General features: G+C 34.3%; 1 protein-coding gene across 1 annotated transcript; it reads right to left on the bottom strand.

Moving 5' to 3' along the window:
- Nucleotides 1-6,033: 6,033 nt before the first annotated feature.
- On the bottom strand, nt 6,034-10,973 carry acer1 (alkaline ceramidase 1). Its single transcript, XM_087783044.1, has 6 exons — nt 10,864-10,973; nt 10,662-10,776; nt 9,253-9,391; nt 8,789-8,926; nt 6,884-7,021; nt 6,034-6,818 (listed from the first exon to the last, which is right to left on the bottom strand). The coding sequence occupies exons 1-6, from the start codon at nt 10,954-10,956 to the stop codon at nt 6,641-6,643; spliced, it is 801 nt and encodes a 266-aa protein (XP_087639170.1). The 5' UTR covers nt 10,957-10,973; the 3' UTR covers nt 6,034-6,640.
- Between the last annotated feature and the right edge of the window lie 3,660 nt (nt 10,974-14,633).

Genomic DNA, 14,633 nt, shown 5'->3' with positions numbered 1-14,633 from the left:
TCCCAATGGCCTCCGCTCGGTTTCAATTGTAAAATGCACACGATGGTAATTAATTGATCCACATTTTATTGCTTAAAATACCATTTTTTTTGCTCTCCCTCAAGGATCAATGAAATGTGGCTGATACAGGACTTTCATTATAAACGTGTATTTACTTGTTTCTATTTAAATTGTCACAAATAAAGCTGATAGAAAAGTGTATTATTTATACATGTTTGTTAAAATATTTCAAATATAGCTGATAGAAAAAGTGTATTATTTATACATGTTTTTAATTTTTTTTCCAATATAGCTGATAGAAAAGTACTTTATTTATACATGTTTTTTAAATTGTTTCAAATATAGCTGATAGAAAAGTGTATTATTTATACATGTTTTTTTATTTTTTACAAATATAGCTGATAGAAAAGTTTATTATTTATACATGTTTTTAATTTTTTTCCAATATAACTGATAGAAAAGTGTATTATTTATACATGTTTTTTTAAATTTTTACAAATATAGCTGATAGAAAAGTTTATTATTGATACATGTTTTTTAATTTTTTTCAAATAGAGCTGATAGAAAAGTATATTATTTATATATATATTTTTTAATTTTCACAAATATAGCTGATAGAAATTTTTAATATTTAGATGTATTCACTTTTTTGTTTAATTGATACAAAAATAACTAATAATAAAAGTTGATTATTTAGATGTATTTTCTTTTCTTGAACTTGTTTTTTTTTTTTACTCGTGTTTTTATTATTATTATTATTATTATTTATTATTACAAATATAGCTGATAAAATGTTCTTTATCGAGATCTATTGACTTGTTTTTAAATTGTTACAATTTCTGCTAAGAAAAAATATGAATAATTTAGAAGCTTTTTCTTAATTTTCAAGTTTTGACAAATATAGCTGATCAATTATTTTTATAATTAAGATGTATTTACTTTTGTATTGTAATTGTAACAAATACAGCGAAGAAAAATGTTTATTATTTAGATGTGTTTACTTGTTGTTAAAATGGTTACTAATACAGCTACGAAAAAATATGTACTTTTTAGAAGCTTTTTATTTTAAATCTTTGACAAATGTAGCTGATTTACTTTTTAAATTGGAACCTTTCTTAAAACGTTAAAAGTTCTTGAAGCAGCTGAACGTAACATTCTTTTTCATATTTAAGTGATCATGTGACTTTATTAAGGTGGCGGTTGATTGGCAGTTGCATAAATTTCCATCATAGTACTAAGATGACTTTTTGAGGTTTTCCACAGTGAACATTTTTGATAGCATTGCAATTACACTAATGTAACAGTGGAGGGAGCCAAAAACTAACGTGTTCAATGTTCCGTTTTTATTATACAGCCAGTATTTTTTTGGCAAAAAAAGACGCTTCTTCCCGCGAGATAACAATCTCTATATCTGAGGCCATGGTGCTCAGCCGACACTCACCCTGAGAGAGTTGGAGCTCCATAGAAACAAACCAGAGCACAAATACAAAACCACTAACACATGAGAAGAAACGAGTCCATATCTAGACCAAGTGTTGCTGCTTATATGACCGAGAAGAAAGAGCAAAGCTCTCCAATAATCCTCAATACTCTCTGGTTTCAATTTCGGACATCTAAAAAAACAAGGAAATATATCCTCGGATTTTCTTTTACTGCCCTAAAAAAGATCTCAGCTCCAGAGTCTCGATGCCAGACTTTGATGTGAGATTATCCGGCCCCCGCCACGGCCGAGAAGGTCGCTCCTCTCTCGGTTCGGGGTACCTCCTCCCTTCTGACCCCTCCTGCCAATCAAACCCCTCCGTAAGGCTGTCCAGAACTTGAATGAAGACGTCAACCTTTTAATCCTTCTTTTCACGCTCGCATGAGAAATAAAACAAACCTCCTGCACACACAGCTTTCATATCATACAATTATACTTTTATTGTGAAAATATATAGTTTAGTTTCAAGAGAAGGATTGAAGTATTGAAATACTTAAAACTTAAAAATAGATATTTTCTATAACTATTATGGAACAACAAGTGTTAGATTTTTACATTGTTGTTTTTTTCATATTCCTATTATTTCCATATTTTCAGAAACCGACATAAAAAGAGACTCTTAATTTGTAAACAAAAGCACAAGCTGTATGTGACAACGGCACAACAGAGACTTTAGAGCAGAAGCATTTATTTCCAAATATTAACCAATGGTCCATGTTTGAGTAAAAAAGGTCATTATGGACATTATAATATGAGGTTGAGGTTTTAATTTGATTTAAAGATCCTAAAGAAAAATTTCATTTACTATTTATTTAACAAAGAAATGTAATTATTGTATGAAATAATAGTATTTAGCTAAATAAGCTAAAGCAGTTATTTTATTATACATTTAAAATACATTGCATTTTGAAATATAAGATAAAAACACTTTGTTTTTTATTAGCAAATTTTATATCCTTTATTTTTTTTATAATTTAATTATGAATTTCTATTGTTGTTTATTCATAATTATTTTTATTTGTGTTATTACTGTTTTTGTTATTATTTGAATAAGTACACTGTATGTCTTAATGTAATGTGAATATATTTTAACCCTTTTTTTGTTATCTCAGGGTCAAGGTGACTCGAAAAAAATGTGTTTGAGGTATACCTTGTGTTGTCTCTGGGTCAAGGTGAACGACCTCCACCACTGTACATATGTATTTATAGAAGTCAGGGACGTTCACCTTGACCCAGAGACAACACAGGGGATACCACAAGCACATTTGTTTTATGGGCCTTTGGGTCACCTTGACCCAGAGATAACACAAGGGTTACCATATTTTTGTGAAATGGTGTAACAACTTAAATTGCCCCCAGAAACATTTATACATCATCATTTTACCGTGACTTGATAAATACAGGAACATAGAGGAACATTTGCACGTCTCAACTGAACTTGTGTCTAAGAATCCAGTCTCGACGTGAGGCTCCGTGACCAGGTTCGTCCGCTGAAGATTCAATGTCTCTGGAGACCCTGGTGGGAGAAGGAACCACAGTTCCTGGGGCGACCGGACGCTTGTTTCACTGCCGCAGTGTGACAACCAGACATCTTGTGCTCCGAACTCACTCCGGCTCAACAGATGGTTTTGATCTCTGGAGCTCAGGAAGAGCTGGAGGGAAATTTACTGCAGGAGCTGAACAAAGATGTACATCACGGAGCAGAAATATGGTTCAGTTTAACTTCAGTGACTTGAACACACAAACATCTCACACATGAACATCTGAACGGATCACATGACATGATCTGTGATCGACTACACAGGCTGATCTGTGAAGGAGAGGGTGGGAACAAGAGTGGGAACAAGAGTGGGGACAGGAGTGGAAACAAGAGTGGGAACAAGAGTTCTGGCGAGGTGGGTCCTTCTGACACTGGAGAAGCTTCCTGGACCAGTTGAGGTTTACGAGGGAATTTATGACACGGATCATGAAACCTTCGCTGGTCCAGGCAGGAGATGTTCTCAGAGAGTTATTACTCTGTCCACTGCTGTGACTCAAAACATAAAATGTTCAAGTTTTTATGATAGTTCAATGACTTTTTATTCTATTTGAGTTTCCCAAGGGACCACATTATATTTGTTAATACAAAAATATACTTTCATTCCATTTCTGCTCATTTATTAATTTATTTTTCTTTACCAGGCATGAAAAATATTTTTATGACTAGTAAAGAGATTTTCAGCAAATCTTTAGACATGAATTTGTCCTTTTATAAAATAATTAGTTTATTTTATTTGTGGTCACTTGACTTTTCTTATAAACCTAAACTTAAATATCCAATCAAAAGAAAAGAAAGAAAGAAACTGAAAATTGCCTCTATACGATAGGAAACCTCGATATATGTCATAGTAGTTTATTTTCATATTGTATTTAAAGTATACATAATCAAAGACAATGGATAAATCATGATCAAAACTGTTTTTTCAATGTTCTTTTTATTTTATTAAATACATTTTTAAAGCCATTTTTTAAAGTCAAAAATATATAGACTTATATAATAAAAACAATATATTTATTTCAAATATAAATCATAAAAAAAACATGGACAAATCCTGTTAATATGATATAAAATAGCTTTAAGTCGAAATAAGAACTAATGAATAGAATGTAAAAGACAATAATATATAGATTAGGAACCTGTCATTAAGATGTTTTATAGTTTAACACTGATCTCATGAGGAGCTCATGAAAAAGTCACTATAACCTTTTCACGGAGCACAAAAAAGGGCAGGTCAAGTGTCAAATGTGTTTGATTGACATATCACTATCCAATCACTATGGGTCACGTATGTGTTGCTCAGAATGATGTGTGTGATGTGAAGATTTTCTTTAAGGCAGTAAATATTTTCTTCTCGCTGATTTTTATTTGAAATGAAAAAAGTTTTTTATTTTATTATTATTTTGATGCAAATACACACTCAGTGGGCAGGTGCTTCCAATCTGGTCAGACATGTTTGAGTGACAAGTGTCACCAATGACGTCTTCGTTTGAGAAATTAATAACCAAAATAACTCAAATAATAACTAAAGGGCAACTAATGTGTCTCTTAACTCATCAGTATGTGTCTGTTTGTACAAAAACTCTCTTTTCATTTAAATTCTTACATTAGAAAATCTTATTTTTCCATGACCACGCCCACTCTGCTACCGGAGTTTGTCACCGCGCGTCATCAATCCAGGTAACGTCCACCTCCAAGGGACTTGTTGTATAAACAAAGCAGGGCATGATTACAGCTGGCTGGAGAAGGAGTGAAGCCATTATTACGTCATAATGGACTCTGCTCGCGTAACCTCTCGTTCGCTGAGATTTCTATTGGAGGAGAACTTAATAAAGTAATAACTTCAAAACATCATCATGATGAAAGACTTACTGCATCTTCGAGAGAAAGACTTCAACGTTTGAAACATGTCAGTGAGTCAGGAGAGTTGGGTTTTCACATTAGTTGCTCCTTAAGAAAGTATTTTGCACAAAAATCCAGACCCAACACCAACACAATATGAGGAAAAGGAAAGGCCCAAATAGTAAAATAATAACAGAGCAAACATGATAATACTGACTCACTTCTGTACATAAGTTTATATCGTCAAACATCTTTAGCCACTTGTGGTGAAACCACAGGACAAATATTGACTCCTAACCCGTCAGTAACCTCCGAATACCTTCACGCCTCCTGCGGGGATGAAAGCAAAATTAATCTCCACGGAAGTTACAAAACAGATTTGGTTCCATGGCAGATATTCCCTATCAGCGCTGCTTTGGTCAGCATTCCTCGGAAGAGCAAACATTTCCAGAAAGGGAAGCTTTTCAGATAAATGTGCTGTGAATGTTTTCTCTGAACACGAGGGAGCATGAAGCCTGTTTTAGTTCCTTCTTTTTCTTCACCTCTTTTTATTGAGCAAACGTTACAATCGCTGATTATTACAAGATTAAGAGTTGACACTTAAAAAGCAACAATATGGCAAAAAAAAAATTCAACGTGATTTAAAACATGATATAAAATGATCAACAAAATATGACACAAATTGTATTAAAATAAGTTTAATGTGAACACACTCACAGCAAACATGGCTGCAACCACCAGAGGTCACTGCTGGAACTTTGAAAATAATAGTGAAAGGAATTTAAATTACAGCCAATTATACTTTAGACAATAAATTGCTTTAAATAAAAAAAAGTTTGATAATTAAAAGACGTTTTAGCAATTTATACAAAAAGCTAAGTCAAATACACTTTAGATGACGGAAAAATAAATCAGTGTTTATAACTTAATCCCTTCTTTATAGTCATCAAGATTCTAATAAGAACGTAATAATGATTATTTAATAGCACCTTATAATTCATTATAAACTGATATTCATGCTGCTAAAAATTATTCAGAGAGTAACCACTAACATATAGTTAAAGATAATATTGAATTATTGATTATTTCAATTATCGATTATCTTTTCACTAAAATCGTTAAATATAAAAGTGATGAAAATGTGAGGCAGCGCAAGAATATATATTTCGGTTACAATTGATTGATTATATAATCTATTGATTATTAATGTCTGAAATGTGTTTTATTTTGAAAATATTACAGACAGAAGTCTGTAAGTCTTGACATGTCCCTGTGACTCATTTCAGTCAATTTTATTTAAAAAAAAATAGACCTTAAACTAGTAAATATGAGTTAAACACAATCTCTTAATTGCTCATGTTTTTATCTAAAGGTTGGTCCGTGAGTCTAATGCTGACGATAAAACTGATGCAATAAAAGTTTGCTGAGTTATTAGAACCAAAATAAACTAAAAATATGAATTTCTGGTGAAAGAAATCAGGTTCAAACAGCTGCTCTACCTTTAAACCTACAGAAGATAGTTAGGAAGACAAATATAAAAACACAATTTTATCCAGTTGACAACACAGTTGAAAAAACAAATTATTTACACATCAATAAAATAGGAACATGGTCTCGATCATTTGCTTTGAATGGAATCAGTTTCTGCATCAATATCACACACTCGTGAGCAGAGAGTGTAAGTCCAGCATGAGAGGCGACAAAATGACTGGTAAATAAAAGTTGACGGATGGATGTAAAGTCAGTGACATCATGAAGAGTCTGTGATCGTGATGGTTCCATCAGCACCATTTCCTGCTTCTGTCTCGGCTCCTCAGGACGATGTGAGGAATTCCCACGGCCCATCTATCGCACGGCCAGAAGTGAAGTCCAGGCACAGAGTAGGGGATCTCGTAGTTGGCGTCCAGGAAGGCGATCAGCGTGCTGCCGTACGCCACCGCCACCACGATCAGGATGTGCCTGGACGGACATGGGATCAGTGGGACGAACAGTAGCCGTTTGAAGGGATCAGAACCGAGACTCACCAGAGACCGTGCAGGTAGCAGAAGTCCAGTCTCTTCCAGAAGCTGCAGCCAAAGCGGTCACTGATCCAGCAGGAGATGGCCAACACCCACAGACCGATGGACAGCCGGGCCAGACGTAGGGCCCTCTGGTCAGTGCAGCTGGAAGAGAGGGTCAAGGTTTCTATTTACCACAGATGCGTTCAGGGGACAAAGAAGAGCTTGAGCTCAGGATCCAAACCAACATATGAGTTGATGGAAGATTGAATCCATGGAAGTAAATCAGTGCCACCAGAATAATGGATGGTTGAATTTAACTTTTCAAATGTTAAAAAAAAATCATAATTTAAGGAAATAATTTAAATATTAATAGTAGAAAATGAAAAAAAGAATATTAAATAAAAACATGATATATATTTTACACATAGAGTTGGATATTCTAATTCTGATAATTCCAAAAAAATGATTCTAAATTCAATATTTTTTCAAGTATAGGCTTTAAATTCAGTTTAAATATGTTGGAATAATAGTGCCACCATTTTAATATTAAACTTAATAAGCTGCAAATATTTTCGAAATTAATGGGTTATTTTCTCATATCAATAATTTGAAAAACATAAGAATATCATATCAAACATTATGTGTAAAAACATAGAAATAATAGTATTTATTTAACAAAAATCAGTGCTTAGAAAAATTCAAACAGAAAAATAAAAGAATCAAATCAACATTTTAAATGTTAAATTCAACAAACCAATATTCTGATGTCACTGATCCATAGGAATCATTGATTAGCATTTGAATGAAGCAGAGAGTCCCATAGAAACTCGACCCCACAAACTGGATTCAACTACAGACTACTTTATAGTAGAAACTTGAACTTCCCAAAATGGGAATGTTCAAGGTCAGAGAACACTCCCAGTACAGAACCAGGTATGTGTTTCTCCAAGCCTCACAGAACCAGTACATCATTCCATCAGTCCAGGCTTGATCGTTGTTGATAGGAATGACAGGATATTCCAGAAATGGTAAATCAGGAAACAAAAAAATGAAAAAAATATGGGCAAGATTGCGTTTCTATTACTTTCTAGTCTCTTAAAGAAGCTGTTTTACAATATTGTTGTATGTTCTGTGATATATTCACTCTCTGTGCCTCAAACATTTGAATATGAAAACTAGAACCAAATGTTTAATGTCAATAAGGAACCTTTGGCCCCATTTCAAAGCACAACCCTTTTTTCAGGAATCTTACAGTTTAAATAGAAGGGACGGGACTCGGAGCAAAGTTCAGATTCACGCCCAGATTCTAAAACTCGAGAGGTTCTGTTGGTGACTAAGAGTTACTGAAGGGGAGGAGATCGTTTAGGTCACAGACATTGAGAATGAAAACCTGTTGTGTCGTCATCCCCATCAAAAACTAACACACAATAAGCGTATACACTGAATGTTTGTTTATATAATGGTTCTGTTTAGTTCTCAGTTCAGGGTTTAACGGAGAACGACGAGAACGGATTGTCTGTGTTTTGGCGTTTGCTGTGGTCTTCATCATTCTGTGCATCAGTTACTGAATTAGGTTCTAGAAAATACAGACCGTCTCGTCTCGTGTCAGTCTTGAATGTTACAAAATATTACAGCTCCTCTGATGGAGTTGCCTCCCCACCCTCGTCTGTAACGTCTTTTTTTTGCAAAATATTTTTTACTTTTTTTATATACCAGTGTCCCTTGACCAATCACACAGTGCTTTGATGAGCCAATCTTGATAGCAATACAGTGAGTTGATTCATACACAAGGATTTAAATATAGAACTATAGAAGTAACTTTTTTAAATATTTAAATGCATATCTAAAACATTTGAGTGCAGAAGTTGAACCGTGATGGACCTCAAATGTAAACAATTGTGTCCAGATAGACGATGGATTTGTCGTCACCTTCTCATCTCCACGATCAGCGTGTACGTCATGTGGAGTCCGAAGCAGTTTAGAGCGTAGGCATTAGCGGTGGGTTTGACAAACGATGACAGAGTGCTGATGACGGTGAGGGCCAGAACCAGTTTGGAGAACATGGACCTGTGACACAAAAAATCAGACGATAGGTCAAAATCAAGGGAGGTGGGAATTCTTTCCGGTAACTCATCCAAGTTTTGCATCGTTCTCCTCCCGACCATGGCGGTTAAATATTAAAAGTCAGGGAGGAGCAACTGTCTTTGTCGTCCTCCAGGTGAGGCAACAATGGATGGCGTCCAGTCGGAGCTGTTGGACTGGCTTCAGTACCAGTGTTGGGTTTCAGGCAGTGTTTAATTGGAAGAATAATAACCTTTCATACACTCACGCCAGAGCGAGCACCTGCTGGCATTTGTTTATTCTGATGCAAAACAACAAATCCATCCGCTCACCTGTCTTTGATGAACGCTGGGAAGTGTCTGCGGGGGAACCAGGTGGCGTATCCTAAGGCCAGCACCCACAAGATGGACAGCTCGTCCAGCATCTGGCCGACGAAGCTCAGGGTCATGTGGAAGTACGCGGAGAAAAGTCCTGGAACACGAAGACCACCAGGTTAGGCTCAAGAGATTCAGAAAGTTAAACAGACAGAGGTTGGTTTAACTGTTACCTCAACTCTATATTGAAAGGTTGAATTTTAATAAATAATAATAATAATATATTTTTTTCAAAATTGTTCTTTTTTAGACATACAGTTTGACTTTCTCATTCTCATTGAAAATGATAACAACATTTCTAAATTAAATATGTATAATATATGTATAATTAATTCGCTACTTGATCGAATTTTTAGAATTAAAAAAATTATAATTTATATATAAATATAAAAGATAATTCAACCTTTTCAATTACAATTTATTAAATAAAGATAGTCAATAAAAACCGATTCATCCTGTCAACATAGAAATGATTGAATTCAATAATTAGAAGAAAAGTTATTAAATGCTTATAAAAACATTTCAATAAAGGCATTGCTTTAAAAAAAAAAAATTGATTAAATCATTTGTATATTTTCTTTACATATAGAGTTTGATATTCTCATTACAATTATTGGATTTAGAAATATATATATATATATATATATATATATATATATAAAAATAATTTTGAAAATATTCCTAGCCTTTTAAGTTCAATATAAATACTATGATACAAACATTTTGATATTGAAATTAAAATGCTGCACGTAATTAATATTTAATTTAGAAAATGCAATTATTGTAATAAGAATATCAAACTAAAAATATGACAAAAAAAAAGTTGAACCCTTGTGTTTTGATCCAAAGTAAAGAAGGGATCAAACATTACTATACAATAACTAAAACACTCTCATGAACCTCACACAGTACATAAAAGCACATAACCTTTAGCCTAAAATCTGCCTAATTCTGAGGGTTAATCCAGGTGATCACATATTTTACCACTTTAACATGAGATCAATATGTACGGAGTAAAAGCAGACGTTATCTGTTTACTAATCTAATATTGTGCTTAATGTGCTACATTTTTGCACAGATAAAGATGCTAACAAATTGTGCTAACACCGAGCTAACTGTGCTACCACTGCTAACCATATTGTTTACTATGATTATACAACCTGTAAAATAAATATTTAAATTCTATTATATATATATTTACTGTACATTATTTATCCAAGTATCACATGTACAGTAAATACCATGTCAAACAAAAGAACATCTTATCTCAGATACAAAAACCAAGTAAATCAACTTATATTTATCAGTTTATGTGGAAGATTGAAGAGATTCCATTTATATTAGTGACACAAGAGAAAAACACTGACCTACAAACATCATCATGATCCAGACCAGGTGCACCGCCAGGTTCCTCTCTCTGGCGTACGGGTGCAGCAGGTAGAGCATGATGGGAGATATGATGAAGAACGTGAAGCTGCTCATCTGATTGACAAACAAACATGAAGTTAAAATCACGAGGATCAAATGTAGACAGTCCTCAGTGGAGATAAATCAGAGGATCGTACTGACCGTGTTGAAGTACTCGACCACGTGTTCCGAGTACTTGTAGTTGTCCTCGCACCAGTCGATCTCTGAACTCTGGTAGGCGAACGCTCCGGCCATCTTCTCGCTGGTGCAAATCCCTGAGGCAAGCAGAGGATGTTTTTATGGAAATCAGCTTCTGTCCCTGGAGTTTTATTTAAATGTGGTTTCACAACGTGCACGTGGAGTATTTATCTATCTCAATAGAAACTCAAAAGGTTTCACTTTAAAAATGATCCAAAGACAGACTCGTAAGTACAAAGTGAAACTTTGTGTTGATGTTTCTCCCCAGAAGGCTTGTTTTCTTTTCATAAAACTTGACAAAAATATATTTTAAAAAATGTGACAATGTGAATGTGAAAAGTAGAAGATATGGTTTCTGAGTTTAACTTTCATAAAGAGAAACGTGAAATAACCATCAGAGAAAAGACTTAAAATACACAGAAGATATTATAAGAGCGTTATTTAAGTTGCTTAATAAGATTTCTAGTTTGTCTTCCTGCTAAAAATAAAAATCACCTTTAAATAGTTGAAATTTATAAAATGTTGTAAATGGAAAGTCATTCTTTTAAGATGTCTGATTTGACACTGAAAAAATGAATGAATGAAAAAAGATATTAAACAAAAGAAATTGGCCAGAAAATGGAAATAAAGTAGAAAACCTCACTCTAATGAAAAATAAAAAGCGGTTTATTAATTTAATTCTTTTTGTCTTTTAGCTGCTTCATTTTCTATCAACTTTCATTCTCTATTCCAATATTGTTTTTGTTTTTTAAGTATTTTAATTTTCAATTGAAATATTATTTTATTCAATGCCAGTTTAAGATGATAATATTCTAAAGTCCATTTTTTCTGTCGAAAAACAATCATTAAAAATCGTTTGTATTCTTTTGTTTTCTACAGAAAAATGTTTTAAAGTGTCAAAGGTTGGGAGGTTTTGAAAATGTGACAAAAGGTTATCCATGTTCATGTTGTTTATACAAAAAATAGTTGTACATTTAAATTATAATGCAAATTAAAGAAAACATTTCGAGAAAAGCCGGGAAACGGATGCAATGATCGTCCTCACGTCTCTCAGACGTCCAAACGCACTCTGAACACAGAAAGGGACAAATGTCTGTCTGAGTAAAACCGTCTTACCTCCCATGTCGCGGCTCTCGTCTGTCTCTCGTGTGTCTCTCAGCCTCAGGTGAACAGCAGGTAAACTCACACGTGGGCGGGGCCACGAGAGGGTCGCCGAGCCTACCGCGCGAGCCTGTGACGTCAGGGATTAACGAACTAATATTGTTTATGTTTTGTTTTGTAAGCGAGTCGTTGATGGAGAAATCCTTTGATCCAAGTACGGTTTAAAGAAGATTAAAAGTTTATTTTGGATCAAACAACGAACCAGGCTCCATCGACGAACGCAGCATTATCCGTTAAAACGAACAGGTTCCGATCCAATAAGGCGACAGGTGCGACAGGTATGTGTCGCCTTTTATTCCACAGCCTTCTCTCATGAGGAGGAGGAGGAGGATGAACCGGTCCATCTGCCTCCCGAACCTGCCGGTACCAGGACCGAGAGCGACACAGGGAGTGAGCATTTAGGAACAAGAACCTTGTGTGACCCATAGAAACTTCTATACAACTACACTGACGTGTATCTGTCACACGTGTGTCTAATCCTCTGGTGTGTATGTGTGTGCGAGTGAGTATGTGCGCACAGAAATGTAAATATAATGATGGATCAAGAGTAATAAACAGGACAAGTTTAAATACCATGTTATAATAAAACAAAGTGTCATGAGAAGGGTTTTAATGAAGAGAAAAACAAAACATTAAATGCAAATATTCGTAAGTGAAAATGTATGATAAAATACATGAGTCAACTATACTAATTCAACCATTTAAATACATTAGTACAAAGTACAAATTATGAAGACGATTACTCATTAATTTATTTGTTAACTTTATTTATTTCCGCCTTCATACTCCCTTCAGAAGAAGGTCCAAAAATGTCATTTCTATATTCTTTACTGTCCAGTCCATAACTAATTCAACTACTCTAACTGGAAATTTGGGATAAGATAAGTAACCGATTATCGAAGTCAACAATTACACAAGGACTACCGAAAACCATAAAAGTGATGACTCAACATACATTATCACACTTTGACTAATACTATATGTAAAGTGGAGCATTAGTAGCAGTATTAAGTCCTAAATACCAAAGGTATTGATAAAAGCCTGATATACACAAAACTAACTGAGATATAGAAGACGAGGAACGTGCACAACTGAACTACACTAAGAAAAACTAATAACCCTAATAACGGGTGAAACACTGATGTGAACAACTGTGAGGGGGAACAAAGAACAATAGACAGTCAACACAAACACATGTAAGAACTGAATGTAACAAGATGTTAGCTAAACTATATTTAATGATGTTTCCTTCCTACGTTGTTAAACATACCACAAGCTATATGATGTGTATGAACATATGAGGGGAAAGAAAGAAAACATCTATAAAAGGAAGAAATAAAAAACTAAATAAATAGATTGAAACCCATGAAACTAATGAAAAAACAATATTGCAATAAGACAAATAACACTTCCTGGTACGGACAGTTTGATAAATATACAATTTGTTCGGCCCAAGACTTAAACTGTTACAATATTTTTGTCCCCTTGGATTATTTAGTTTGACACCCCTGCTTAAACGTCTGGATTATTCATTATTCATGTCTTAACAAGAAGGATCTGTCTCGCCTGCAGTTGATACAAAACTCTGCAGCAAGAATTCTGACCTGCTCTAGTAGAAGAACTCACATTTCCCCGATCCTTAAAACTCTTCACTGGCTGCCAGTTTCTTTCAGGATCAATTTACAAATTCTGGTTCTTACTTTCAGATCTATTCATGGTCAGACTCCTCCTTACATCAGTGATCTGATCCAGCCTTACACCCCAGCTCGGGCTCTGAGGTCTGTGGATCAGAATCTACTGATGGTTCCTCGCACACGGTTCAGGACCAGATGAGAGAAATCTTTTCAGGCTGTTGCTTTGGAACAATCTTCCTTTCGCTCTGTGTTTGATGATCTACTGACTCCTTCAAGAAACATCTGAAGACATTTTTATTTGTTCAGACTTTTCCTTGATTCTCTGAGACTCCTGTGTTTGTCTCAGTGTTATCTTGACATTGTAAGTATATATTTTATTGAGTATTGTTTTGGTTGTTTAAGCGCTTTGTGACCCTGGTCTAGAAAAGCGCTTTATAAATATCAATTACTTAGTTACTCACTTGGTTAAATATATAGTAAGGAACACAATAAACAACACGAAAAGTAAAAAAAAAAGTGCAGATTTTTCCTCAAAGTAACGGGAAAAACAAGTAAAAGTGAATAGTGGAGGTCAAGACAGGAACAACTGAGAATTACACGCACCAGTTAGCACAGTATAGACACAATGTTATCACAGATCAGTGCATCGTGATGAAGATTATCAAAGGTTTTGAGGCAAAACACGAGTGAAAACAGAAGAAAATTGATTGTTTCTTCAACCTCGATCTTAAACTTACGTAAATAACTGAAGGTCAAACCTCACATTGTTTTATGGTTGTTGGATAAAACTGAACAGCATCATTGTATAGTATAAAAATAATCAATGCATCTTGTTTATTCTCTAGGTCAACAAGATAAAAGAATGTTCTTACCATTTTCTCCATCGTCATGTCATCTTTTTTTTCTTTGGGACAGTAAAAAACAGTTGCAAAAACTAAA

This window comes from Callionymus lyra, chromosome 2 (assembly GCF_982586985.1).
Source record: "Callionymus lyra chromosome 2, fCalLyr1.hap1.1, whole genome shotgun sequence".
NCBI classification, from domain to species: domain Eukaryota; kingdom Metazoa; phylum Chordata; class Actinopteri; order Syngnathiformes; family Callionymidae; genus Callionymus; species Callionymus lyra.
Note: the sequence above shows the minus strand (reverse complement) of the source record. Positions and strands in the feature narration are given on the sequence as shown.

Coding starts and splice junctions, on each gene's coding strand:
- acer1 (XM_087783044.1), bottom strand. CDS start 10,956: ATGGCCGGAGCGTTCGCCTACCAGAGTTCAGAGATCGACTGGTGCGAG. Junction 9,392..10,661: donor GATCATGATGATGTTTGTAG/GTCAGTGTTTTT, acceptor TTCGTGTTCCAG/GACTTTTCTCCGCGTACTTC. Junction 6,819..6,883: donor TGCTACCTGCACGGTCTCTG/GTGAGTCTCGGT, acceptor ATGTCCGTCCAG/GCACATCCTGATCGTGGTGG.